The 27241-nt window shown below is 57.6% G+C and overlaps 2 protein-coding genes across 6 annotated transcripts in view; both read right to left on the minus strand.

Annotated features, from left to right (window-relative positions):
* The window catches only part of COL7A1 (collagen type VII alpha 1 chain), a 34654-nt gene extending 16782 nt beyond the window's left edge, over positions 1-17872 (minus strand). For 2 of the 4 annotated variants that reach the window (XM_047848588.1, XM_047848587.1), the window contains exons 1-53: positions 17803-17872; positions 14411-14559; positions 13329-13509; positions 12518-12683; positions 12345-12438; positions 12092-12253; positions 11692-11855; positions 11485-11614; positions 11271-11387; positions 10990-11136; positions 10788-10904; positions 10564-10713; positions 10353-10481; positions 9630-9773; positions 9416-9541; positions 9170-9313; positions 8459-8578; positions 8154-8297; positions 7724-7849; positions 7478-7624; positions 7170-7292; positions 6726-6872; positions 6335-6469; positions 6103-6249; positions 5885-6021; positions 5461-5587; positions 5230-5376; positions 4970-5142; positions 4834-4869; positions 4723-4749; positions 4586-4630; positions 4450-4512; positions 3941-4012; positions 3810-3845; positions 3641-3676; positions 3404-3475; positions 3215-3292; positions 2944-2970; positions 2808-2861; positions 2604-2666; positions 2459-2518; positions 2319-2354; positions 2077-2121; positions 1962-1997; positions 1562-1606; positions 1443-1478; positions 1283-1315; positions 888-920; positions 656-709; positions 519-578; positions 391-426; positions 203-283; positions 65-100 (exon numbers count right to left, since the gene is read on the minus strand). In XM_047848588.1, the coding sequence (XP_047704544.1) occupies positions 65-100; positions 203-283; positions 391-426; positions 519-578; positions 656-709; positions 888-920; positions 1283-1315; positions 1443-1478; positions 1562-1606; positions 1962-1997; positions 2077-2121; positions 2319-2354; positions 2459-2518; positions 2604-2666; positions 2808-2861; positions 2944-2970; positions 3215-3292; positions 3404-3475; positions 3641-3676; positions 3810-3845; positions 3941-4012; positions 4450-4512; positions 4586-4630; positions 4723-4749; positions 4834-4869; positions 4970-5142; positions 5230-5376; positions 5461-5587; positions 5885-6021; positions 6103-6249; positions 6335-6469; positions 6726-6872; positions 7170-7292; positions 7478-7624; positions 7724-7849; positions 8154-8297; positions 8459-8578; positions 9170-9313; positions 9416-9541; positions 9630-9773; positions 10353-10481; positions 10564-10713; positions 10788-10904; positions 10990-11136; positions 11271-11387; positions 11485-11614; positions 11692-11855; positions 12092-12253; positions 12345-12438; positions 12518-12683; positions 13329-13509; positions 14411-14559; positions 17803-17825 (5016 nt within the window). In that variant the 5' untranslated portion in view covers positions 17826-17872. Of the gene's footprint in view, positions 1-64; positions 101-202; positions 284-390; positions 427-518; positions 579-655; positions 710-887; positions 921-1282; positions 1316-1442; positions 1479-1561; positions 1607-1961; positions 1998-2076; positions 2122-2318; positions 2355-2458; positions 2519-2603; positions 2667-2807; positions 2862-2943; positions 2971-3214; positions 3293-3403; positions 3476-3640; positions 3677-3809; positions 3846-3940; positions 4013-4449; positions 4513-4585; positions 4631-4722; positions 4750-4833; positions 4870-4969; positions 5143-5229; positions 5377-5460; positions 5588-5884; positions 6022-6102; positions 6250-6334; positions 6470-6725; positions 6873-7169; positions 7293-7477; positions 7625-7723; positions 7850-8153; positions 8298-8458; positions 8579-9169; positions 9314-9415; positions 9542-9629; positions 9774-10352; positions 10482-10563; positions 10714-10787; positions 10905-10989; positions 11137-11270; positions 11388-11484; positions 11615-11691; positions 11856-12091; positions 12254-12344; positions 12439-12517; positions 12684-13328; positions 13510-14013; positions 14100-14202; positions 14254-14410; positions 14560-17802 lie in introns of those variants that run through there. The other 2 variants (XM_047848590.1, XM_047848589.1) reach the window with 2 other exon arrangements.
* Positions 17873-18019: 147 nt separating this feature from the next.
* On the minus strand, positions 18020-27024 carry LOC125159959 (cytochrome b-c1 complex subunit 1, mitochondrial). Of its 2 annotated transcripts, none has more exons than XM_047848592.1 (13): positions 26896-27024; positions 26501-26641; positions 24412-24498; positions 23216-23345; positions 22798-22996; positions 21914-21993; positions 20379-20494; positions 19996-20139; positions 19704-19864; positions 19508-19593; positions 19085-19173; positions 18657-18732; positions 18020-18215 (listed from the first exon to the last, which is right to left on the minus strand). In XM_047848592.1, the coding sequence occupies exons 1-13, from the start codon at positions 26962-26964 to the stop codon at positions 18151-18153; spliced, it is 1443 nt and encodes a 480-aa protein (XP_047704548.1). In that variant the 5' UTR covers positions 26965-27024; the 3' UTR covers positions 18020-18150. The 2 variants fall into 2 exon arrangements, with proteins under 2 accessions (XP_047704548.1, XP_047704547.1); XM_047848591.1 differs by having other exon boundaries at positions 26501-26644; positions 26896-27019.
* Positions 27025-27241: the final 217 nt, after the last annotated feature.

A 27241-nucleotide genomic window follows, 5' to 3' on the forward strand; every position in this document is an offset into this window, starting at 1 on the left:
CCAGTCCAGTGGGATCACAATGCAAGGGTACCGGGTCAGAAATCAGAGTGGGAAGGAGTCTTACCGGGGGACCTTCATCACCTTTCTCTCCAACTTCACCCTGAGAGACATGAGAATCAGTCCTGGTCCCAAGATCCCCCGCGATGACAGCAACATTCTACTCTCCTACCCCCCAAGACTCCCCCAGCTCCAGCTTTCTTACATCTCGTCCTCGGGGGCCGGCAAGTCCTGGGGGGCCAGGCCGCCCAGGGTCTCCCTTCTCTCCAGGAGGTCCTGAGTCACCCTGTGGAGGAGGCAAAAGTGGGGTGATGCAGGATGCACATAGCAGCCAGTCCCTGAGGGGTGGTAACCCCAGAAACCTTGAGGTTACCCAAGGTCATAGGTACTCACCGGGGGTCCTGCTCTGCCTGTCAGGCCAATGGGACCCTGCAGGGTGTAGGGGGGAGTACAGGACTTAGTTGGGGCTCCCAGGTACTACCTCATCTCCTGCCACACTCTCCAACCCCACATTTATTCACCCGGTCTCCAGGGTCTCCTTTGGGGCCAGGGTCTCCTTGAAGAACCAAGCCAGGCGGGCCCTGTGGCGAAAGGATCAGAAGTCAGGGAGCACAACCCTCACCTGCCCTACCCCCTTAGACACTGTCCCTTCACTCACCCGCTCCCCTTTGACTCCTGTAGCTCCTCTAGGCCCCGTGGGCCCCACATCTCCCTGGAAGTAACAAAGACCATCAACCATCAGCATCAGCCCCAGGTTCCATGACCCCACAATCCAGCAATCATGCCACAACCCTATGACTTCCAGGGGCCTCCAGGAAAGCCTAAAGGCAGACCCCATGACCTTGACCTCAATCCTGGATCAGCCTCCATTTCACTCTCGCCAGAATTACCTTCTCTCCTTTGGCCCCAGCACCATCAGGTCCCTGAAAACAAACAGGACAGACACACTTGGCCCTGCCTGGGGATCACAGTACTATGTGATTGACTGGGGATGAGATAATATGGAACTAGAAGTCATAGAGCTCAGTCTCTGTCCAGAGGTCACAGAGTCACCGCTGGGAGCAGGGCAGGGGTTACACAGAGTTCATGACCTGTATGATGGTCACAGGGTCACAGGTTACAGCCAAGAGTTGGGAGATGCATTGTGGCATCAGGAGAGTCACAGAACTCTTAGCCTTCCCATGGTCCCAAGGTTATGGGGTTTCAGCCTAGAATACTGGTCTACAGGCAGGCCAGTGCTCAGGGAGCCACGCTGTGCTCAGAGCCCCATCCTCCCTTTGCTCACCACTGCAGGGTCCCCAGGGCGACCAGGCTCCCCCTGTGGAAAAAGGATGGGGGCAGGGATGAGTCAGAGACCCATCTAGGAACTCCAGGTCCTGGTGTCCCACCTGCCACAATCCCAAGTGCAGGGGGTGGGAGGGACTGACCCCCAGGCAATGACTCACCTTCTCTCCTCTGCGGCCGGTGGGTCCTGGCGGCCCCTGCATGTGGAAAAGGTGTGAAGCCAGAGCAGGAGGAACACTTGAAAACCCCTCTCCCTGTCCTACCATAGTCACAGACTCACTTCGGGCCCCTCAGCTCCCGGACGTCCAGCCACTCCAGGCAGCCCCTGGGAAAGAAGAGCAGAAATGCTGATCCAGGGGGATGGGCAGGGAGATAGTAGCAAGCAAGGGCTAGAAATTGTGGGGATGCTGAAGAGAGGGCACAAAAGGTCAGGATTTAGGCAGCAGGGGTCAAACTGAGGGGTGACAGAGTCCAGGTCAGTGGAAGTCAAGGTCAGTTCAGCAGGGTCAGGAAGTAAAAAGCAGGTCCTGGGGGTTAAGGGTTGGAGCCTGCATCAGCAAGAGTCATGTGAGGAGAGGTGGAGGGCCAGGGGCAGGGGGCATCAAGATTGAGAAGTCAGAACCAGGAAGGGGCACAGAGCGTAGGTCAGCTGGACACAGGCATCAGGTCAGAGGGCTCACCTGCGGTCCCACTGGGCCGGGGGGTCCACGTTCACCCTGAGGGAACAGAATGGGTCAGAGCTGAGTCTGGCCACAGACCCTCTGGGGCCCTGAGAAACCCCTAGGCTGCACTTACCTTCTCGCCAATCTCACCCACAGCCCCTTTCAGGCCTCGGTCACCCTAAGGGGAGAGAGATAGGAGAGGCGCCTTGACTGTCAAACCCTAGAGAAGGCGTCTCAAACTCTAGCTATCCTGCCTCCGAAACTACAACCTCTGACCTGCTGAGAGCCCTCATCTCCTGATCCTCCCCCAGCCCCCAGCCCCAGAATTGTCCCAGTGGTCACACCCCACACCTGACCTCCCAAAATAGCACTTACTTTGGGGCCAATGTCCCCAGGAGGTCCTCGTGGGCCCTAGAAGGGGTTTGGAGACTTGAGTTTGGGCATAAGCATAGGATAGAGGGTGGGAAGCTGAGGGAGCTGTGCCCACCCCTCAGAACCCTTGCCCCTACACTCACCCGCTCACCCGGGCTCCCAGGTTGTCCTGGGAGGCCTGGGGCTCCATCCTCACAGTCACCCTGAAGGAGAAACAGATGAGTAGAAGACCCTACCTCCCTCAGCCTCCGCCCTAGAATGGGCACACCAAGAGGTCAGGCCTCCCACCTTTTCTCCTTTCTCTCCAGAGGGGCCAACTGGGCCTTGGGGTCCAGGGCCTCCAGGAAGACCCTAGGAGAAAGTGAGTGAAAACGTGAGCCCCAAACTATGAGGCCCAGCACCCACCCACTGCCCCCAGAAGAGCCTCAGCCTCAGTATCCACACCCCTGAGATGGCCCCAAGTTCCCCAGCAGAGCCTCAAGGCTCCCTCACCGGCAGCCCAGGCTCCCCTGGAACAGTGCCACCATCACCTGGTCCTGGGGGGCCCTGAGAGAGAACAGTAGGTCAGGAGCCAGCCAATGGGAATCAGACTCCAAGCCACCCCCAGGACACCTTGCCCCTCACTTACCCGCTCCCCACGATCGCCTTTGTCACCCTGGAAGACAGATCATGACTCCATGACACTGGACCACACCTCCACTCCCAAATATACCAGGAGAAATGAAGGTCATGGGGACAAATTGGATTACAAAGGTCACAGAGGGACTGAGGAGTCATGGGGGGGCTAAGAGGTCATATGGGGTCAGAGCAACCAGTAGGGGTTATATGGGTTCAAATGGGGTCACCAGGTCACTGGATCACATTGAGGTCATGAGACCATAAAGGGATCATGTTGTCACCTTCACAGTTGTTCCAGGAAGCCCTGGGGGACCACGGGGTCCTGGGTCCCCCAGTGGGCCACGGGATCCAGGGAGGCCCTAATGGAGGAGACAAAGTATAAAGTACAACCCCACTGACCCTTACTCCTACCCTGCCTCCTGCTGGTTCCCCACCACACACCTCTTGCCCCCACACATCCTAGAACTTACTGGAGGTCCAGGGTCCCCTTTCTGCCCAGGAAGCCCTGGGCCTTCGCCTCCAATGACTCGCCCGGGATCTCCCTGCAGGACAGAAAGCAAAGGGCAGGATTCAGGGCATGGGAGCCTTGAGGCGGGAGAAGTTCCCAGAGGTACCCAGGTATTCCTTATCATGCCACAGGCCCTGCATAGCATCCAGCCTGCTCCTCCCTGGGACATCCTGGCTCCCTCCCTTCCCCCTTCACCTACCGGCTCCCCCTTTGGGCCTCGAGGTCCTCGCTCTCCCTGAAGACAAAATAGAGCAAAGGGTGATGCTTGGGCTCAAGCGCATCCACACTGCCCATCCCCAACGGGTCCCCACCCTCCAGAAAGAACTTTGGGAAGACACTGGGTGAGCAAAGAAGGGAAAGCAACTCACTGGATCTCCACGAGGGCCAGGCCACCCTGGGGAGCCCTGTAAATGGAAGAAGTCAGGGCAGTCAGACCACCTACTCACCCACTCAAGCAAAGAGTCCTACCAAGTGGCCTGCAAGGGTAAGGCTTGCTTACCTTGGAGCCAGGGGTTCCAGGAGTCCCAGGGCGGCCAGGGCTGCCTGGAGGCCCATCTGCCCCAGGAAAGCCCTAAGGAGTCAAAGAGGTCAGGGCAGGAAGGGACCCTCCCTCCGTGCCCTTGGTTTGCTGGAGGAGCCGAGACTATTCTTTGTCTAGATTCCCACCCCACAGGCCCCTGAGTGTTGCTGGGGTGGAGCAGTGGGGCAGAGAAGCAGCCCTTCTGAGCTAAATGGGGACTCATCCCAGGTACCAGGGCAATGATGAGGTGGAGGGGCCTTCCCTGCCTCTGGGATTTAGAACTTACACCCAGGCTCTCGGGGGGAGTCTCAAAACCCCACTGGCTGCTCTACTGTAGGCCCTGCCCCAGAGTTTCTGGTGTGGTTTAAATGTCCACTTAGACTTCTAACACCCTTGCGGTTCTAGCCCTGCTCTCTGCTTCTGTCTTCTAAAAACCCTGAGAACACTTGGAGGAGTGTCTTCGGGGAACCCCAATGATTTCCACTCACCCTCTCACCCTTTGCAACGGTACTTCCAGGAGGCCCTGGGGGTCCAGGAGCACCAGCCCTGCCCTGAGAGGAGAGAGCAGGTAAGGAAGCAGTACTCTGGTCAGGGGGCAGAGGACAGGCGTGGGGAGGCACTCACCGGGAGGCCGGGGGGGCCAGGAGGCCCGGCTTGTCCTTTCAGGCCCTAGGAAGGGTGATCAGTGAGCCCTGTGCCACCAACCTCCCCCAGCCACACTGACCCTCAACCATTCTCTGCCCCCAAATAGGGTCACTCACCATCTCTCCACGTTCCCCTTTCTGACCCTGGGGAAAGATACATTACATGAGGGTCAGAGTGGCTAGACCCGGGTGTGGCCCTCACCCACCCTCTCAACCCTGGACACTTACCTTTGGACAATGCAATGTGCAAGGCTCTGGCTGTGGCTGTGGACATAAGGTTTTCTTGAGGCTAGGCAATTGTCCCAAGAGTCTCCAGCGCCCTCTCCCCCACCAGTCACCCCTCCCCCAGAGGCCCCTTGCAAACCTGAGTGGCCAAGGCTGTCTGACACAGGGATGTTGCCAAACCACTGACTGCCCGGTCCAAGCTTGGACCGTCATCCACAGCAAAGAAAGTCTGGACAGGGTCCATGCCTGGCACCAAGCGACGCAACTGTTCCGGGTCAGCTCCAGCCTGGCCCAGTATCATCACTCTGAGCCCTAAGGAGGGGTCCAGCAGCCTGCATGACAACCCTGCTGGAGCCAGCCCGACTCCCAGGCCCCATCCCCACCAGCCCTCCTCCTCACCAGCAGCCTGGGCCTCACGGATAGGGTTGAAGATGTCACCTCTCAAGGGCTCATCTACTAGCAAAACCATTACCCCTGGTACATGCTGGCGGCGCCCGGGAGCATCTGGTGCTAATAGGTGTCTGTGAGCAGTAACCACAGCTGTGCCTGGGAGAAAGAACATGTCAGAACCCAGGGCACCCAGCTCCCAACAGGTAGGCCCCAAGAGTACATGTACAATGCAGTCCTTACCCAGGTTGTTCCCACTTGGGTCCATGTAAGGGATGCTGCGGATCTTCTGCAGGATGATGTTAGGATCATAGGAGCTATTCAGTGGGAACAGTGGGGAGGGCCGATGACTGTAGGACAGGAGGCCAACCTGGGGTGGGGGAACACAGAGCCTGGGGAAGATGGCAAAGCAAGGATGGCAGAGCCTATCGGGGTGGGGAGGGGGGGCGGGATATAGAGCTCAGGGAATGGGACTAAACCTGAACACTAGGGGGTCAGCAGTGATGGCAGTATAGGCAGCCAACCAGCAGATGAGGAGATCTGGAGCCTGGAAAGGGCTGGGAGACAGATTGGACCAGTGGTGGAGGAGGGAAATGGTAGCTGCTGTGAAGCGTGGGATGGGGAAGGGCTGGGATAGGAAGGGGTCTGTTTGTCTCCGGGGCCAAACCTGGATTGCCTGTGGCCCAAGAGGCCCAAGCGCAGACACCAGACGCTCCAGGGCTCGCTTTACGGCCTCTGCACGATGAGCATTGTCCTGAGTGGTGTGCAGCAGGAACACCACATCCATCTGGCCATGGGGACACACTGCAGGAAAGGGGCTGAGTTACTGAAGCAGCTGGCCCATCTAGCTACCCCCTTAAGCCCCTCCCACTGTGCCCACCTTACCTGGGTTGTGTGTGACAGAGGCCTCAGGACCCCGTATACCCTCCCGGATCGGTGTCAACGAGAAGGTATAGGAGATGCCAGGTTCTAGCCCTGTCACCTGCTGGGAGTTCGAGATCCCTGGAAGTGTCTGTGAGGCCCCAGGGATGTCTGCAAAAGATAAAACCCGTTTAAACAGGAGGTCTTCCACAGAGCCCCAACTGCCAGCCCACCCCAATCCTGGCCTCCCCTTCACCTTGGCCAGGGCGTCTGAGCGGCTGCCAGGACAGAATATAGCTGGATACTCCAGACACTGGGGTCCAGGCCAGAGTCACTGAGTCAATTGAAGTGTCCACCACACGCAGTTCAGTGCTTGGCACCCGGGGTGACTCTGAAGAAGGAATCAAAAACCAGGGATCAGAGTCTATGTCCTGAGAACCCAGAAGAGAGAGATCATCTGAAGAGGTTCTGGGGCAGGATCATCTTAGCAAAGGAAGTGTCAAGGGAGATCATGCTGGGGTCACCCTAGGTACAGGAGTGGTAAGGGGCTACAGGAGGAGTCACTCAGGGCCATGGGGTGCAGGAAACCAGTGCGGGTTATCAGTGGGGGAAACATCACACCAGGGAAGAGTGGACTCTGGGCTCACCAGTGCGTGCAATCACTTCTGTGGGGGGCCCTTCTCCAGCTGACCCCAAAACGCTCAGCCACACTCGGTATGGGGTTGCTGATTCCAGCCCATCCAGTTCATAGCTGCTGATACCGGGCCCCAAGACCCGGGACTGTTCCTGGCCACCTGGGGCAGGCATGGAAGTGGGGACCCAAGGCATGTGGGAAGATGCTACAGACGGGCATTAATGATCTCGCCCACCTCACTGACTGACCCTGCTAACCAGATCCACCCTCCTAACCGATCTTCCTCATTCTCGCTCACCCTGTTCTCTTTACTGACCCCGCATGACTGATCCCAGCGCACAGCACATCCCCCCACTGACACTGACAGACGTGGCCCACTCACTGACCTACCTCTCCTACCCCGCCACCAGCCCCGCCCCCATCGGTCCCTGACCCCCTGCCGAGGGAAACCTCTCACCCTCGGGTCGCCAACGCAGACGGAAGCCGTGTGCCCCCGGCACTGGCTGCCAGCGCAGACTCAGCGAGTGCTCGCCTCGTTGCACTACGCGAAGTGTCTCCAGGGCTGGCGGAGCCTCAGGCGCTACAGGGAAAGCAAGGGACTCAGGGAGGCTCCGCCCCCCCACTGGCTCCTAAGCCAATCCCAACCGACCCCTTTGCCCATCCCAGGCTTCATCCTTCCTTCCCCCTTTAACCAGCAGAGCACAAACCCCGCCCCCAAACCGTGGAGGCCAATCCCAGACTCGCCCCAGCCCAAGCTCCGCCTACGCGTGGTGACGACAATGGAGACCGGTGCTCCCTCACGGTCCCCCACAAGAGCAGTCACTCGCACCGAGTAGCTGACTCCGCCTTCGAGGCCCCGTATTACGGCGGAGTCCGTGTTTCCTGGGAGCATCTGCTGTCTTGTGGGGCCACCTGGCCAGGCAAGCATGGGGCAACGGTCGGGGTGGGGGTGGTTTACCAGAGAGGGCAGTCCCAGCCAGGAAGGACAAGGGCAGGGTCAGGGAACCATACCCTCGCTCCGGCCCCAGGCCAGTCTGTAGGCTGTGGCTCCAGTGACCCCGACCCAGGTGACCCGCAGAACATCACTGGAGGCATTGAGGATCTGCAGCTTCGACACACTGCCCACGGGCGCAGGGTCTGAGGGCAAAGGCAGGGGAAGGGGTCAGGGGCCACTGGATGGCTGGCAGAGAACAGGGTGAGAGTGCAAACATGGTGAACGCAGGAAGGTCTGAAGGTCAGAGGTTAGTATGGACCAGTCAGTGTAGGCAACCTCTGAGAGGGATGAGGCCAGTGCCCCAGAGTGGGCAGTGTGGGGCAGCCAGGAGGTCGCTGAGGGTGGGCTAAGTGTCAATGTGGAGAACTCACTGAGCAGTGATGGAGTGGTCAACTGGGACGGGGTAGCCAGTGAGATGTGATTTCGAGCTGGCCAGGGCCCACTCACCTGTCCTCACAACCACAGAGGAGGGTGTCCCATCCACACCGGCCACATGAGGCCACACATGCACCGTGTACTCCGTATCTGGCTCCAGCCCATCCAGTTCAGCCACTGTGGCCTCTCCAGAAACCAACTGGGATTTCTCTGGGCCTGGGAGTGAGGATGGACGCAGCTCCAGGGCTAGCTAGACTCTGCCCCCCAATGCCCCACCTGGACCTTTAATAAACCCCCTCCCAGCCCCTATTCCACCCATACGTGCCCCCCATGACCCTCTAAAACTTCTGGTCCCCTCCAAAACCCCTGGTCCCCACCATGGCCTGAGTGCCAGGAGACCCTGTATCCCGTGGCACCAGGAACCCTGTTCCAGGAGATGGTGACAGATGAGCTGCTGGTCTGCGTCACATGAACAGTCCTCACTGGGCCTAGTGGGTCTGTGGGGAGAGGCAATGGGAAGTCCAATGGAGGAGGCAGTGGAGGGTCTGATGGAGGAGGTTTTGGGGAACTATCTAATAGAAGGCTGTGAGAGTCTAAAAGGAGGCAGGGATCCGATGGAGGGGGTAGTTAATGGGCCAGATGGGGGAAGAACTGGGGATCTGACAGAGGAGATAGTGGGAATCTGAGGTGGCAGGTGATAGGAATCAAAGAGAAGAGGGTCTGACAGAGAATAGGGTTCTGATGGAGGTCTGAGGAGGCAGGGAGGGGGTCTGACAAAGGGAAAAGTTTAAGCCTAAGAGGAGAGCAAGGTGGAGCAGAAAAAGCAGTGGGAGCCTGAGAGATGAGGTGGTGAAAATCTGAGGGCAAAGAGAGTGGGATCTTTGAGGAGAGGCAGAGGAATCTGAAGAAGATGGGGGCTTAAGAGGAGGCAAGGGAGGCCGAAGGAGAAAACAGGACTCTGAGGGAGAAGGCAGTGGGAATGTGAAGAGGGAGGCTGTTCTGGAGCGAAACAAGGATCTGCGAGGGGGGTAGGGGGGTCTGAAGGGGCACTGGAGATAGCCAGTCAAGGGGCTGGGTCAGGCCCTGACCAGTGCGAGCCACGATGACCACAGGGGGACCCTCCTCTCTCCCTCGCAGTGCTGACACAGCCACCTGGTAGGAGGTTCCAGGCCGTAGCCCCATGATATCTGTGGCAGTGGATTCTGGGGGCAATGTCTGGCTGGACTCCGGACCTAGGGTCAGAGGGAAGTGTTGGCATGGCTCTTGCCTGCCCCCTTGATCCCCCAAACCCTAGTTGTTCCTCTCCACAGCCCTCCCACACACCCCACACTGACCACTGTCTGTCCTCCAGCTAATCCGAAATCCACTGGCTCCAGGAACAGGTCCCCAGGCCACCCTCACCCGTGTTGCATCTGATGCCACAACTCGTAGCCCTGGGATGGCAAGTGGGGTTTCCGGTTCTGGGGGTTAAAGGCAGAGGTCAGGGGTCAAGACCGGGACCAGAGTGAATCAAGGAGCTGTCCCCCCACAACCCTCCTGTGTGCTCACCCCGGCGGACAGTGAGGGTGCTGGCACCGCCCTCACGGCTGCCCACTCGAGCAGACACCCGCACAGTGTAGCTTAGGCCAGCCCGGACATCATCCAAGTCAAAGGCTGTTTGACTCCCAGGAAGCATGAGGGTCCGCTCAACCCCTAAGAGAGAAGGCAGAGTAGGTGGGCAGGGGTCCGTGAGACACAGGGATGTGGATGATGGCGGTCAGTGATGGACAATGACACAGGATAATGCACCAGTGATGAACGGAGATACAGGATGATAGGAGTCAGTGGACAGGGACATGGAATGTAGGATGACAGAAATCAGTGGATAGTGATATGAGTTGACAGGTCATTGATAGACAGTGATGTGGGGTGATAGGGGTCAGTACTGGATGGGGACAGGGGATGAGAGGTCAGTGTGGACAGTAGTTCCAGCTAGAGTAACAGAAGGGCAGGGATTGAGTTTGGGATTGTGGAGAAGGGCCAAAGCTGCAGGCAGGGATGCAGGGCAGGGAGTGGAGACAGATCTGGGTGAGAAGATGGGCTGAGGCAGGGCTGGGAGCAGAAAGACACCGTGACAGGCCTGGGCTCAGTTCCACCTTGGGGGATAGTCGGACAAGGAGACAGGAGCAGGCTGTAGAAACCCAGAGGTGCAATGTGTTGGGGTGAAGGTGTAGTCAGACCGCAAAAGCTGGAACTTTAATGTGTGTCCGGGTGTGGCTGTGTCCACCTCACCCTGTGTGCTGCGCACAGTGATGCGGTACTCGGTGGCACCGGGGACTGGGCTCCAGGATACTCGCACCCGCTGCCCAGGAAGCTCTGTTGCCTTCAAGTCCGTCACAGGGCCCACGGGCAGCTCTGGCCCTGTTGGAGAGCACAGCATTAAAGGCTGCCCCGGGCCCCTGTACCTTCCCCTCTCACTTGGCAAGGCCCACGGAGCCCTCACCGGTGGGGACCACAGTTGCAGGCGTGGCTACCTCGCGGCCCTCCAGCAGAGTATAGAGCGTGAGGCGATACTCAGTGCCTGGTTGCAGCCCATCCAGCTGGTAGCGGGTCACATCAGAGGGCAGTACCACCTTCTGTGGCACCCCCAAGCCTGCAAGACGACAGCGTCAGGCTGGCTGAAGCCGAGCCTGACCCTGCCTGCCCGCCCCTCTCCCCTGCACTGACCACTCTCACGCCGCCATTCTAGCCGGTAGCCACGGGCCTCAGGCACCAAGTTCCAGGAAAGGAGAATGGATGTGGGCCCCAGGATGACTGGGCGCAGGGTCTGTTCAACGGAAGCGTCTGCCCAGGGCACAGGGGATGTCAGTGGCCTCTGTGCCCTGCCCGCCTGCCTACCCAGCGCGAAGAAAGCACCCAGCCTTCTCACCAGTACGGGCAGTCAGGGAGGCGGCAGATCCTACGCTACGGCCGAGCAGGGTGCTCACAGTCACCTCGTAGTCCGTGCCAGGCTCCAGGTCACGCAGCAACACTGACCCCTGCCCAGGGCCCAGCTCCTGCTGCTGTGTGACACCACCTGCACGGGCGGGGGGGGGGGGGGGGCGGGGGGGGCGGGGCAGGCACCAAGGGATCAGCGCGCCTTGCAGACTTAGGACCCTACAACCCTGTCTGACGTGCCAAGATCCCCCTCAGCCCACACTTCTCACTCACCACTGAGGACCCGCCATGTCACACGGTAGCCAGTGGCACCTGGCACACTCCGCCAGGCCACCAGGAGGCTGTGGGCTGTGGTATTCTGGATGGTCAGCTCTGGCCCCTCCAGGGCAGCTGGGGGAAGGTCCAGCAGGGATTAGTGGAGTCAGGAGTGGGAAGGGGTTACTGGGCAATTAGATGAACGGGGTCAGAGGTTAGCAGAATTGCTCACTGGTCCGAGCTGTCCCGCTCACAGCCTCCCCGATGCTGTTGGCGTAGAGGGCTACCACGGTCACTTGGTACTCAGTCAGTGGCCGAAGACCCTGCAGCTGTGTGCTGGTCTCACCAGCTGGGATGCTCACCTGCCCAAGGCCAGAGGTCACTTTACCTTGCCCAGCCAAGTCCCCAGCCCTCCACCTACCACTCCTGACATCCTTACCTCCCGCCGCTCGCCTGGCAGTGGCTGTCCCAGCCCTGTCAGAGGAGCGTACTGGACCTTGTAGCCAGTCACAGGGCCACTGGCCGCCGTCCACCGTACTCTCAAGGATTGACTGCCTGCTTCGGACAGCACCAGGTCTCGTGGCCCAGATGTCAAGTCATCAGCTGGGAAGGGTGAGGAGTCAGGCAATCAGGCAGGAGGATCAGGGGTCAGACTTAAAGTGTAGCATTGGGGTCAAGGGTCGGGGGCACATAAGGTCAGATCAGCACCTCAAGGGCAGGATCAGAGGACAGAACCCCCAGCTTGGTGTCAGGAGCACAGGGAATGGAAGCAGCACCCTCAGGTTTGGGGAGGGAGGTCAGAGGTCTAGGTCAGGGCACAAGTGGGGGCAGGAACTCACTGGGCAAGGTCACAGGTACACCACCAGCAGTTGTGCACACTCTCCGGGAAACAAGGGGCAGCAGTGTCCTCAAGATACTGAAGTCGTTGACGAAGAAGAAGAAATCACTGGTCGGCTGTGAGGCAACTCGCTTCAGCTCCTCGGGGTCGGCATTCTTGATGCCTGAGGTGATGTCCAATCAGAGCTCAGCTGTCCACATGCCCTCTGACTGGCCCCTGCCATAGCCCACTTGTCACCCCAGATGGGTACTCACCCACAGCAAACAGCTTGACCCCCTGCCCCTTCAGCCGCTGGGCAGCCGTATCCACCAGGTCCTGCGACTTCCCATCTGTGATGAGGATGCAGACCTGGGGCAGGTGCCGGGGGTAAATCAGTGCTGCCTCAGGCAGCTAACTTGGTGGGGGGAATGGTAGGGTGGGAGATCACCTTGGGGACACCAGGTCGGGCCAGCTGGGGCAGGAAAATGTGGTCAGCCACATGGAGAATTGCAGCCCCCGTGCGTGTGTTGCCCCCCTTGTAGCTGAGCTCACGGATGGCTCGGATCACCTCGCCCCCTGAGCCTGAGCCAAGTGCATCGAGGCCAAACTCCGTCCTGCAACATGGGAGGGAAGGTGGCAACAGGTGGCAACAGACCTTCTCTGGCCCTGGCCTCTAAGAGGCCTCTGGGTGAGGCCTGTGAATATCAGGCCCCCTTGAGGGTCCTCTTGGTTCTGTGACTCCTGCCCTCCACCTCTGAAGCCATAAGTTAACAAACTCCTCTGATACCCCTCTGTGGTCTGCTGGTGGCTGGAGCTCTTGGGGCTCGCTGCCTCGGGAAGCAGGATGTCTAGTTAATTAAGTAATTGTGGGAGGAAGGGTCTAGTCGTAGGGAGGTGGATGTTGGCCAGACAGGGAGGCCCTGTATGAGGGGAGAGGCAGAGGGCTGGAACATGGAGAGTTCAGTAGGCAGGGGGCATCTGAGGCCCCTGGGCTCTCCATCTCCAGATTAGAAAAGACAGCCTCGTCTTTGGCAGGACAATAGACTGAAGGTGTCTCAGGTGTGAGGACTCCACCTGGGAGATCCCTGCCTCTGTCTCCACAGGATGTCCTGGCCAGGGGCGGGGCGGGGGGGGGGGGGGCGGGGAGGGTGTCTCTGGGTTCCTGAAAACCTGCCCTAGGGGTTTCAGGGCTCTCTGCTTCTGGGGGGAAGAGTCTTGGCCAGATCTCTGGGTTCCCAGCTCCAGGGGCTACCACTCACCGTGGATCGTCGCTATACTGCACAGCAGCAAAGCGCACACCTTGTGCACTGGCTGCCCCAGAGAATGGAAGCACCAGTCCCTCCAGGAAACCACGCACTTCACGGAAGTTGCCACGGCCGATAGACGAAGAGCCATCAAGTAGGAACACGATGTCAGCAGCATAAAGGCGAGTGCAGGTCACTGGGGCAGGGAGGAGCCATCATGCTTTTTTCTTGGAGCCCACCCACCCCTCCCTGCGCTATGGTCCCTCCGCACTAGGGGCTGGGGAGGATGGAGTAGGCCTCATCAGCTAAGCCAACCGGCGCAGGCCGCCTTGGGCCTGGGAGACTTGGAGGGTGGCACGGAGGGGCCCAGAGCAGACTCTCCATGGAGGACTGGTGTGTTTAGAGAAGGGAGAGCCACGGACGCAGGTGTGGATCTGGGGGCTGGGGTTGGCCTCAAGGGGCCAGGGTGGAGTGACAGAGAGTAGGCGACCCAGTGCACATCTGGGGAGCCAGAGTTTGAGACCCATTAGAATAGGATGCCGTTTGGGAGAGCCAGCACGGGGTTGCAGAGGAGGGTTTGGGAAGTGGGGGGAGAGTTAGCAGAGATGCGGAGAGGGTCGTGGTGGTGGGGGGTCCCGGATGAAAGCCACAAGTGACAGGGTGCAGCGGCTTGGACGGCGTCCTTCCCGGCGGTGCCCACCTCTCTCCCTCTGCTGGGCCCGCACTCGGAGCGCCCCTGCCAGGATCCCGGAGCAGAGCGCGGCCACCAGGAGCGGCAGCCTCATCCTGGGTGGGGGAGTCGGTCAGCCAGGCCCCCGGCTCTGTCCCTCGGCCCGCGGCTGTGGCAAGTCCGAGCCCAGCGCTCCCCCAACCCTAACCCGGGTCTTGCCTGCCGGTCTGTCTGTCCGCCGGCTCCCGCCGCCAGCCGTTGCTGCGGTCCCGCCGCCACGGCAGAGAAAAAGTCCCTGATCCCGGGGGGCGGAGCTGCGGGCGGGGTCCCAGGCGGCCCGCCCCCCACCCTGCGTCCCAAAGGACGCCGCCCCCACCTCCCCTGCCCGACAGAGGATCTGAGTCTACTTAAGTGTAAAGCCCCCCACCTCCTGTGGCTTCCGGGACTCCCCGGGAAGGTTCTTGACAAATGCTGAGGGAAACCTCTCCAACTCTGTCTAGGGTCAGAAGTCTTGGCTGCTTTAAGGTCAGAGTGACTAGTGACATGACTGCTGGAGGCTGGAATTCAAATAGGTTCCTGGGGACAGAGGAGACAGCAGGATGGGGGGGGGGGGGGGTAGGCTGCAGCTGGAGATGACTCACCCCGCACCCTATGGGGGTGCCCAGACAAGCCTTCAGGCCATGAGTCCCGCCGGCCACTCCTGTGATTCAGCCATCCCTCTGTCTGTTGGATCTCCTGTGCCCCACCCCAACCCCCTTGACAGCCAGAACAGCCCCCAGGGAATGAGGTGCTCTGGGCTCATCCCATGGAAACCAAGGCACCACTGGTCTGCATCTGAAAAATGCCCACCCCACCCCCTCACCCCCACCTTAGGAGGGGGAAGCCAGGAGGAGAGATTCTGTGTCATGCATATGCATACGTGTCTACCCCAGTACCCCACACCCCCTACCATGCCCTAAACCAGTCCCAGGCAGATGCCATCCAGCTGTGCCTGTAGGGACCGAGATTGTCCATATGTGCAGGGTGGGACCACCCACAGTGACAGCTCAGCTCTCAGGAATCCACCCCTTCCTGCCTACACCCCCACTGGTGGCCCTGTCCTGATCTAAGTCCCCCTAACTACATGTTCTCATTCTGGCCTGCCAGAGTCTCCTCCTTCACTCTGTTCTTCCCAAAGACCTTCTTCCACCCATTAACCCCACCAGGCCCAGAGGCCACTGTGGGCCCTCCCTCCTTTCCTCACTGCCCTCAGGGGCCACCTGTGGCTGCCACATTATAACTACCCTTGCCCCACAGCTCTCCCCTTAACCAGCCTGACTTCCCACCCATCTCCCTCGACTGGCTTCTGTGGCTGTAGACAGTCCCCTTGAACGCATCTCCAGGTCACAAATACTACCCAGAGGAGGTGAATCTTTGTACATGCGTGTCTTATAGGGGAGTGACACCAAGGCAGAGATAGTCCCAAGAACAGCAGGCCCCATTTTTTGTTTTCCTGCCAGTCCTAGAGAATTCTGAGAAGCCCACAAAGTATGTCTATACTCATCACTGCCACCGGGCCCCTTCTGACTGCCTGGCCCCAGCCCTCTCCTGGGAATCAACAGAATGAGTGGGGAGAGATGGGGACAGCACTTCATCTTCCCTGGGCTCCTTCACGGCCTGGGGTCTCTGGTATGGCCAGAGCTGGAGGCAATGAAGACCATCATGCTGTCCGTTTCCCTACTGCCCGTAAGACTGAAGCTACAGAATGACCCCTTTTATTACTGAACCCTCCCCCTCATGGGATACAGTGCTGTGACCTATGGGGCCCAGAACCTTTTTCCAAGGTCATGGTCTCCTCAGCTATGTCCCAGCACCCACACCCCTTGAAGCTATCCGGTAGGTGAGTGCAGCAGAAAACCAGAAACAATCTCCCTACAGTCCCCAAGACCCTTAGCTCCTCTTGTACAGCAGAGGACACATACAGTATGGTCACACACACCGTCTAGCCTCTAGGGAGACCGGACACCTGGCTGAGAAGGTATCAGGACCATGATGTGCCCCTGAAAGGAAGGGCTGCCTGCTGCATGAGGATCTTTCAAACGGTGCTGAGAGAGGCTGTTAGGGAGGTTTGAGCACAGGTGGGGATGGGTGTGAAAAGAGCTCCCAGGAGGCCCATGAGCAAATGTGACCCTCTGAGACCGCTGGCTCCAACCTCCCGGCAGGCACACACACTAGGGCACAGCTCCTGAGCTCAGCTCCTTCCATCTGGGTAGTGGGGCCCCAGAGTTCTGTCCTTCTTCTCACATCCCCCAGACATTTGCTTCTCTGGCTTCAGTCACTACCTCTGCCAGGTGGCACCACATCTCTAACAGGGGCTTTATTTCAGGATCCCAGCCCCACACATCCCACTGTCTGGACACCTCCAAATTTCTCATCAGAACTGTGACCAAAGCTAGGCAGGTTATCATCTTCCAGGGTACCCCTCCTCTGGGGTACCCCGGCCCCTTTGGGGCTGCTGTCCTGCTTGTCCCCTGAAGCTCGCTCCAGCTCTTCCTACAGCTGTGACCACTGCTCTACCACACTGCAGCTCACTAGTGTGCCACAGAAATCCAGCCTGAGAGTCCTTGTGCTAAGTCTCAGGCTGCCCAAGTCACTTCTCTTCCCAGTAACCTCCAATGCACCTCCTCCAACATGCCTCCAGAGTAAAGAGCAAATTCCCTGGCTTGGTGTGCAAGACCCATTAGGACCAGATCACTTCCAGGCGCTTGGGCTCTCTTGTGTGTCCAGCACACCTGGAGCCTTTGAAGACCATGCCTGGGCTTAGAAATCAAGCCCCACATTCCAGGAGCTCAAACTTTAGACCAAGATTAAGCATTTGCTGTTTCCCAGACCGGGTGTGTTGCATCTGTAAGCACCCAGGGTGGGTCTGTCAGAGTTCTGTGCTGTCCAGCAGGTTCTCTTGAACCAATCGCACAAAGCAGGAGGATGACCTGAATCCTGGATCCAGCTCTGGGCTCTAGAAGGCGCTTGAAAGTGATTTCCTAATTGACAACTGGTGGCAACAAAGAGATGCGGGGGGGAGGGAAAGCACTGGGGCAGGGCAAGAGTGATTCAAGAGTTGTTTTGGCCACTACAGGACTGGGAGGCTGGGTGACTTTTGAAGAGCCCACTTCTCAACAACCCTTGTCCCAGGACCCTGCTCCCAACTGATTGCCAGCAGCACTTCTTGTAGGAGAATCCAGCCTCTCATTTCCACTTCCCTCCTGGGCTCCCAGGGAACTTGACTGCAGAAGGGCTGGGGACACAGGAAGAAGGGCCCACCTGCCCACCTGCTTTGTGGGACCAGGGCCTGAAGGTGGTGGCTGGGGGGACTAGATAGCTGAGAGCTCCACCAGGTCCTGGCTGCCTCAGGGAGATGGGAAGGGGATCATCAGGCCAGCAGCTCAGGACTTGCCTGGGACAGATCTAGTCAAGGGAGGGGGGCTCAGGCCCCACTGAGCTCAGGGCTATTCTCGGAGCCTGAGTCAGCGGCAAATCGAGGCAAAGGATTCTTGCCCTGCCTGTCCAGGCAACAGTTAGAAATCAAATAGGAACACTATGCCCCAGGCTATCCTCCTCCCAGAATCCAGAGTAAACCTATGAAGGAGGCTTCCTCAGGGACAGTCCTTAGCCCTTCCTGGTCCATCCAGGGAACCAGGGACTGCCAGAAGGCGATTGCACAAGGCCCACATCAAAGCGCTTCCCTCCTGAGCCACCAGAGTTCCCAAGCTGGGACCTCTACCAGGGCAAAAGCATGGGTTCCCACACCCTACTCTTGGGACAGACTAGTCAGGAGCATACCCCATGTGGCTAAGTGGAAACATCTGGCTTCAACTCCTGCAGGCATCAAAGGCTTCCGGCTTCTGTGCTGTGGCCTCCACGCTTGCCCCTGGCTGAGGATACATCAGCATGTGGGAAGATGGAAGGATCTGGGGGATACACAACTGGAGGGAAGTCCCTGCTCCCCCATCCACTGCCCAGTGGACTCCATGGCAATGTGAAGAGAAGAACAACGCAGTTCTCAACACAGGCTTTTATTGGAGGTAAGGTAATCCGCACACAGGTCTGAAGAGCTGAGGTGGTATGTTAGGGGGCGGGAGGTAGACCATGAACCCCGGCCCCGCCCTCTTGCCTGCACAGCCTTCCAGCCTAGAAACGCAGCCAGAACATGCCGCTACGGATCCGGTTGTAGTCTGGGAGCTGCTCAATGGGGCCTGTAGGGATAGGGTGGGGCGTCAGGGTGGGGTGCCTGGCCTGCACAGGGACACCTGGCCCTGTGCCGCACCCGATCCAGGGCTGCCCGGAGCAGCACAAGACAGGCTCTGAGTGGAAAAAAGGAAAAGCACATTCCCCCAGGGGTGCTGAGCCTGTCCCTTCATGCTCCCTGGCTCTTGGAGCCCCACCCCATACATGGAGGTGTCCGTTACCTGGCGGGTGTGGGGTATTGATGGAGGCACCTTGGCAGGGAGTCAGGGAGCTGCTGGGACAGGTTTTCTGAGCAAGAACTCCCTGGCAGCCAGGCTATTGGGCAGAGCCTCTCAGGGGCCTCAGTTTGCTGCTGCCAGGATAGGCTAGGGGGTGGGGGAGCAGAGGCAGAAGGGGAGCCTAAGAGGAGACCTGAGAAGGATAAAGAACAGGCCCTCTAGGCCACTCACCAAATCCAGCCACTGCTGGACACTGATCATAGAAGTACTTGGAGCAGACCTCACGTACCACACTGGCATCCACTTCCTGCAGGGTGAGACAGAGCACGCCAACTGACAGGCAGGCTCCGGGGACCACCTCAGCCAGTCAACACTACCCAGCCGACCAAGATCTTCCATATGAACCATGGCACTGCCCCCTTACCCAAACGGGAAAGGCGGCAGGGCCCTCCTCCTGTAGACCGCCACAGGCCCCACCCATCTCCTCAGCCATCAGTGCCTCTGCCCTGCCCTCCACTTATGCCACCCCTGCTGGTGACGCTGCCTAGGACATCGGGGAAGCCTACGGGAGCAATCTGCACCGTCAGGCCTCAACTCCCCGCCCTTTGGGGAGCCTGCCAGGTCTAGACTCCAGAACATCTCCCAGGGGCCCTCGTTACCGCAATCCGGCTTTCCCACTCGGCCAGGGGAATGCGGCGGCCATAGGTCAGGAGACTACGTCCGATGTCCTCACACACAGGAGTGGTGCCTGCAAGGTCAGGGGAGGCTTCCAGGTCCACCCGGTCCAGTCCCGGACAACAGGCACACAGTGAAGCTCTGGCTCCAGGCTGACACTGGGACTGTGCTCAGACTCCAGATCCCAACCCTCACTTCTACAGCCATCTGCTACCGTAGCGATGGGCTGTTGTTGACCTGGCCCACCCACACCTGTATCTGACATGCCAAGCCCCTGGGGGTGGGAGTGGGGTATGGCATGGCCTTCAAAGTTTGCCTTTCCCATCTTAGTTGGGAATGGTGGCTACACTGGGGCTGTCCCTGCCAGGATGCGTTCCACCCCCTCCCCACAGGGCTGCTGCACTCACCGTCCAGATGAGACACCAGGGCATTTCGGAGGATGTTTTTGCCCCGGAGCACCTCACTCTCTGTGGCACTGGTGCACAGGCGCATCCTAAAAGGGCAGGGGATGGGATGGTCATCCCAAGAGACCATGCTGTCTCCTAGCCCCTCACTGTCCTCAAAGGCCCCTCCTGCACCCAGCAGTACTAGGCTGACACTCACCACTGGCCTTGCAGGAAGAACATCATGTCATCGATTTTCATGCGATCGCAGACAAAGTGTGCACCCAGCAACCCAGTGTCTGCGTAGCAGATATTGAAGGTCTGGAAACTCTGGCACAGCTTGTTGGCCACGGCGACTGCAGCCAGTGGGCTGGACAGGTGCTACCGGGGCAAGGACCATCAGCACCCACCCTCCTGCCTGTGGTCCACACCCTGAACCCCAGTACAGGAGCCCACGGCCTGACACCCTCTGTTCCTTGAGGACAAAGTCCCGTGCCCGCCCTGGCACTCACCGTGCCACCACCATAAGTGCAGTCATAGTGGCCAATGATGGCATTGGCTACTTGGAGGGCCACGTTGTCCGGGTTGGCCCAGCCAGGCCCCTCTACCGCAATAGCCACATGGGCCAATGGCAGAGCATCGTCGCGGTGGCGGATCTGAAACAGTACATGGCGAGACTGAGGGACGGCCACAACGTCCGGGCGACGAGAAAAGGTACAGGGTGTGGGTGAAGCATGCCCATGCGCACGTGAACGTGTGTGCTTGTGAGGCAGCAGCCACAGGACCCGTTCACAACTCCTGAGGCACCTTTGGAGTCATGAAGATAACCTTGTACGCAAGCATCCTTCCAGAGGCCCCAGCTGAGAACACTACCCCTGCCCACAAGGCCACCCACCTCGCTGCCAGTGAAGCGGCATGGAGCAAGAGTGGGCACAGCGTCCTCTGTGTATGTCTCAGAGACGCCGCTGAAGTGCTTCTGGGCGAGATCTACCAGCTGCCGGTGCTCCACCCCTGCCGAGACAGAGAGCATGGTTACCAGTCAGGGGACTCACGCACAGGGGGAGGACCCCACGTCCCATCTTGCTGGGAGACGGCAGAAGGAAAACAGGACATCAGGACAGGGTGAGGGAAGAGAATCCGCCACAGACAGACTCCGCCTCACGGGCAGGGCAAGCACCTCAGGGTCGAACAGCATCCGTCACCTCAACCACAGGGAAGCAGCTGCATGCTGCGCCTGAAGGTGGGTCCTCATGTGATGCGTTCTCACCCACATCAAGGACGAGATGGGGGCTCCCTGGGCACAAGGCCACCTGTCCTGCTTTACCCCTCTGGCCCTTCCTCAAGCCGATGGGGGCTGCTGCCCTGTGGGCGGTGGCAAATGAGAGGACACAAAGAGGTGCTACTGCAGGGCCGTGACCAGCTCCGGGTACGTTTATAAACAACATTGTAATTTCAGGCCCTCAGGACCCCTGCAGACTTCACATCCTCGCCTTGACAAGAGGAGGCCTCTGCTGCTCTAGCATCTCGACCCGTAGGTGCCCGGACCCCACTGGACTCAACACAATCTCACATGTCACTAGCTTACACTGCTCTTGGTTCCCAGGTTCCCAGGCCCTGAAGCCACCCCAATCATGCTCTTTTCATCAGTCCTTTTCACCCATCCAGCTGCCAAGACCACAAGCTAGAGAAACATCCTTAATCTCACCCTCCCCACCACGGCCAGACCTCCTGCAGATTTCCATCGATAGAACTATCCTGAGTCCATCCACCTCCCTCCCTTGCTCCTGCTGCCTCCCACCAGAAACATGCCACAGCCCCTCCTTGGCTGGCCTGCCTCTGCTTTGGCCCCCCATGTGGCAGCCAAGTGTCAGGCCATGACACCGCCCTGCCCCTCTGCTTGGGCTCCCTACTCCTCACCTGAATGACCCCCCATTCCTTAGACCTCAGTTCCAACAATAATGTGTTCCAAGAGCACCCCCTAACCTCCAACTCTGGGTCCTCCATTTCAGTCCCCCTGCCACTGGGTGCCTCCCCTTGAAGGCACTTCCCGGTTTGTCATTGAATGTGTGTTGTCACACCCCAGTGTCTGGCCTGCCCACTAGCAAAGCTACAAGGAACAAATCTGGGGCTAGTATCTCCCACCAGCCTGCAAACTGGATCTCCTAACACAGGTGGGGCTGAGAAAGGCCTGTACTAATGAGGGGGAGCAGCATCCCTATGTGGCAGGTCCCAGTGGTGGTGGTAGGGCAGAATGCCATCCCACCTCAGAGAGCATGGGAGAGAGATCACTCTCCACAAGAACAAGACAGGAACAGGGTGCCCAGGAGTGGAAGATCCCTTGTGGTCAGAACCAAGAGACCTGGGCTCCAGTAAGCAAGGCTGGTGCCCACGCACCCATTACCACAAGGCTTCAGTGAGCCCATCACTCACCTCCGGCTGCTGCGAGCACCATGCGAGGGGCCTTGTAATGCCTGTTGACATACTCGGTCAGGTCTGCACGAGATAGCTTCCTGCAAGACATATGGCCAATGGCTTAATGCCTCTCCCAAACCACAGCAGTCTGGGTCTCACAAAACAGTGCTGAGGAGATAGACAAGGGAAGACATGGCTTCTCCGGGGAGCAAGCCCTAGCACAGCCCTCAATCCCCTTTCTCATCTCTGTCAACCAGTCCTCTGGGACCCCGCTTCACGTCTGCCTTTAGGTCAGGCTCAGTCCTTCCTCTCTGAGGAGGGGGTGAGCTGATGCTGTGAGGTTCTCAAGGGGCGGTATCAGTGCTTATCCCACCCGGGAACAAGGAGCCACACAGATTCCCAACGCTCCCTCCCTCAGGATTTCAGGACACGCACAGAATCATACCCTACAAAGAAGCCCGCAATGTGAGTGAAGACCGTACAGGTATTTAAAAAGCCCTGCAAGGACCACAGGGCACAGAGAAAACATTTCCAGTTGTGCAAATTAAGAACGTATAATAGCAAAGGGGCGCCTGGGTGGCGCAGTCGGTTAAGCGTCCGACTTCAGCCAGGTCACGATCTCGCGGTCCGTGAGTTCGAGCCCCGCGTCGGGCTCTGGGCTGATGGCTCGGAGCCTGGAGCCTGTTTCCGATTCTGTGTCTCCCTCTCTCTCTGCCCCTCCCCTGTTCATGCTCTGTCTCTCTCTGTCCCGAAAATAAATAAACGTTGAAAAAAAAAAAAATTTTTTTTTTTAATTTAAAAAAAAAAATAAAAAAGAACGTATAATAGCAAAGGGCAACTAAAACCAAACTCGTGTGGACGGGGCTTGAACACATTCCAGCACAGGCCCAGCCAACCCTCACCTGACATTCCCACTGGGCCCCTCCACAGCCTGGGCTAGAGGTGTGCCCTGAAATGCTGTGGCGTGCAGGTAGTCAAAGACCACGTCCCGCATACATGCATCATTCTCCTGCAGCTCCTGTAGGATCACATCACGCTCCTTCTCAATCTGGGAGTCTTCTAGGGCACAGTTCTGCACAATGTCGGCCAGGAGCTCCACAGCTGGACGTGAGAAGGGCAGGTTTGGGAACCAAAGGGCAGGTGGGGCCACTGCAGGCCAGTAACAGCACAAAACCCCCAGGCCTGGCATGCCTGCATGCCCTGCAGCAAGGATCTGCTGTCATGGTAACCCCACTCTTCAGCCAGGCCAAGTTCCTGGGGGCCTGTCCTCTGTACCCCTGAAGTCCTATCCCCGTCCCTGCCCCATCCTCCAGATGTTACCTTTTGGCAGGTCCTTGGATAGCGCCTTGATGTAGTATGCTGTGTGCTCCCGGGTGCTGTAGGCATTGAGATGGGCCCCCATGCTCTCCACCTCCTTCTCCAAGGCATTGCCAGGCCGATTTTTTGTTCCCTGGAACCGGATATCAAGACGACCATCAGGAGCCACATGGGAACTGAGGACCCCTATCTTCAAAGGCTAAAGTCCCAGCAGGACCAGTGGTCTACAGGCACCTTCCTCATCAAAGACTATGGGGATGTACAGTCTACAGTCTGTCCTCACCAAGTGCCGAGCAGGCCACAGTATCATGGGCTAACAGAATGGAGACAGCCAGGGGCCAGGAGAGAAGGGCACGGTCAGTGCAAGTGCTGCCTGAAATCCAGAGCCCCATAGCAGCCTGATCTTACCAATCACCTTACTGACAGTCATAGCCAGATTATGTCACATCAATGTTTAGATGACACTGCCATTACCCACTCTACCCCCATGCCATTCATATGACTGTGTATGTGCTAGTGGACACCTCTGTGGGACTCGACCCCAATCCCCTATGTATGTGTGGGTGTTGCTGTCCACGGGCACACACACACGCATGTTGAGATCTACATACACATCTGTGATGCTGCTGCTGGCTAAGCTACCTACCCGGTCCTGTTCCACACTCCTACCGATCCATATCTCCGTCTCCATTTTTTCATTCATTCAAAAAACTCAGACTCCATACCAACATGGGCTGGCTTAGGGGCTGAGGGTGGTGACTGTCCCCACCTTCAAGAAAGCTCAGTATTTACTTCTACAAACAAGAGATGTCTGGATATTCTGCCAGAGCAGAACATTTCACAAGAACACATACTTGCCTGTGTCTGTGAATTTGTTAAAACGCACGTTATCTATCTACGTGTTCGATTCCACACCAGCGTGCGCACATAACAAAGGCCTGGCCTCTCTGTGAGGAGTGGGGTTCCTGCAGCTCCCCGGGTTTTTTTCTGGCTCTAGGAGCCTTGTGCAGGGGCTGACCAGGTAAGTGCTCACTCAGGAGAGGCCAAGCCCTCATGGTTCCTTCCAGAAAGGCCCGCCAGAGATCGCCCCCCTAGCTGAAGCCCATAATTGAAGAGGTTGGCTTTGCTGACCTGCATCCTCAGGAGGGACAATAGGCAGCTGTAAGCCCAGGGGTGATGCAGGACTTCAGGAGCCTCACCTTGAAAGCCAGATGCTCCAGAAAGTAACCTGCCCCGTTGTTCTTCTCAGTCTCGTAACGGCTGCCAACATCAATCCATACCCCGACCTGGACGAGAAGCCACCAACAAAGGTAACACACAAACCACCCCAGACTCCACTCACACCCTACTCTGGGTGACTCAGCAGAAGCCCCAGGACAGGGCTCATGGTCCCAGAGTGGGGGAGAGCTGTCTCAGTAGGCCCCCTGTGCTTGGAGATACAGCTATGCCCTGGGCACAGGCACTGGCTGAAAAAGGACCTACTCCAAGGAAGTTTCTAACTGTGCACATTCACTCGGCTCCATTACCAATATGAACTTTTTATATTGTCTTGCTTTTCAGTTGATTTTTTCATTTTTTCTAGGCAAGCAACACATCATTTGCAAACAACAATTTATTTTCTCTTTTCTAAAAATTATACCCTACCTTTGTTCTGGTGATTCTGTCATTTCCCCATCAAGGAAGGAGGCTGTTGGTTTAGACGCTGAATGTTTTATCCTATTAAGCAAGTAGACTTCGCTCACAATTATTAAAAAAAGTTTTAATCAGACCTGGATACCTAACATTGCACAGTGTCTCCTTGGCACCCAATGAGAGACTCCCATAATTAAGAAAAAAAATTTTTTTGTTAATGTTTATTTATTTTTGAGAGAAAGAGAGACAGGGTGTGAGCGGGGGAGGAGCTGAGAGAGGGAGACACAGAATCCAAAGCAGGCTCCAGGCTCTGCGCTGTCAGCACGGAGTCTGACACAGGGCTCAAATTCGTGAGCCTCAAGATCATCACCGAGCAGAAGTTGGACGCTTAACCGACTGAGCCACCCAGGGGCCCCTTGCATGATTTTCTTAATAGTCTCCTGGTGTGCTATGAAACTTACGCCACACCATGCACCTCACGTAGGTCACATAGTTCTAGTCTTTTAATTTTCTTTCACAGTTGATTTAAAAATTTCACGTTTACTTTCCTAAGAGATGCTGATACACATATGTTGTAAATTCTTACACTGACATCTATTTCATAACTAACATCTTAGGAAGTAGAGTTCGCCTAACAACCTGTATCTTTGGATTATAACTGACAGCGATCTTTCTCTGACATTTGGAGCACAGTGGTGCCCCTTACAATCTAGAGCATCTTAGAGTCCATGAAATACAGCATTATCTCCCAAACTTTTTTTTTTTTAAGTTTATTTACTTATTTTGAGAGAGGGAGAGAGTGTGAACAGAGGAGGGACAGAGAGAGAGAATCCCAAACAGATTCTGTGTGGTCAGTGCAGGGCCCAATGGCAGGACTTGAATGCACAAACCTTGAGATCCTGACCTGAGCCAAAAACCAAGAGTCAGACGCTTAACCAACTGAGCCATCCAGGTGCCCCATCTCCCAAACTGTCTTAACAGATCAGTTCATAGAAGTGTCATATAAGGAAGCTGCCCATGATCTTTTACTGTATTTAGTAACAACTTATAACAAAAGACATTATCTGTTCCTGAAAAACTAAAAGAATTTACCAATAAAACCACTTAACCCTGGAGTGTGGGGTCCAGAGAAGAGGATTACATCTTGAGAATCTTCTCACCTATTCATATACTGTATCTAGCCAAGATTTCTCTCCTTAAGTCAATTTTGAAAATTTGTATGTTTTGGAAAGTCATCCATTTCTTTGGAATCTTCAAATGCATTCCTTTTGCAAGTGCGTGAGTGGTCTAGCCAGGAGATCATGACTTTGGGCCATGAGTTTAGCAGTCACCTTAGGTCTCTGAAACCCATTTTCCTCACTGTAAAATGAAAACAGATCACTTCTCTCGAATGCGCTGCTTAAGGAAAGGAAAACGCTGGAAAGGAACTTGGCCTCCTGCTTGGCAGGCATCATATGCTAAATGAGTGTTATAGTAAGGAATGGCCCAAGAAGTCAAGCCTAGCTGGGGTCGGGATTAAGGTAGCAGAATCAATCCAGCGGCGGAGAGAAGTCTGACCCAAACCACAGAGGACTCGAGCCCAAGGTCACACCCTGTCCTGAGAAAAGACGCCAGGAGCAGTATGGAGGCGACCTCCCAAGAGGGGGCCCCGCTCACCGTGCAGGTAGGCTGGGAGGACTGCTCGGAGGCCACTCTCAGCCCGTTGTCCAGCAAGCTGACCTGTGTCTCTGGCACGCTCTGGAGAGCTTGAGCGAAGGTGGCGGTGGTCCTCAAGGCAGGCGACCTCAGCAGGGCCGGCTGCTGGAAAGGGATAACCGAGACTTAGGGCTGGGTTGCGGGATCGCTCCTCGGCTCCCAGGCCAGCAGTGGGAACCCCGTCCCCAGACCTCCGGTCAGCCGCGAGACTCCTATCCCCGCTCAGCGCCGTGACCTTCCCATGGCCCTGACCCCGGAACCTCCCCAATCTCGACCCGTCGCCGCTAACAGTCCATTCCCCGTTCGGGTTCCGAAGCCCCGCGCTCCGCGGCCTTGCGCTCTCGCTGTCGCCTCACCGAGCGGTGGGTGCGAAGCAGCACTCGAGTCCCGGCGCTAGCCGCCCGGCAAACTGCGGAAGCCGCCATCTTCGAGCTCCAGTCAGCGCCAGGTCGCGCCACGCTTGCGTAGAGTGGACGCAGCGGCGTCCGAGGCGCAGGCGCACTACCGCAAATATGGCGCTCGGCCGCCTCCTAGCGGAGACCATGGATATTCACATGCGGCTAGTCGGTGGCTCTGTCCCGGTGTCCACCGGTACCTGCGCACATCAACCCACCTGGCCTGCGCGAGTCCGTTCGCAGTCCAGTTCCTCTTCCCCTTTCACCCGTGGGAGGCAGAATGCGCGATATTTCTCACGAACCGCGG

Source organism: Prionailurus viverrinus, chromosome A2 (assembly GCF_022837055.1).
Source record: "Prionailurus viverrinus isolate Anna chromosome A2, UM_Priviv_1.0, whole genome shotgun sequence".
Lineage (NCBI taxonomy): Eukaryota > Metazoa > Chordata > Mammalia > Carnivora > Felidae > Prionailurus > Prionailurus viverrinus.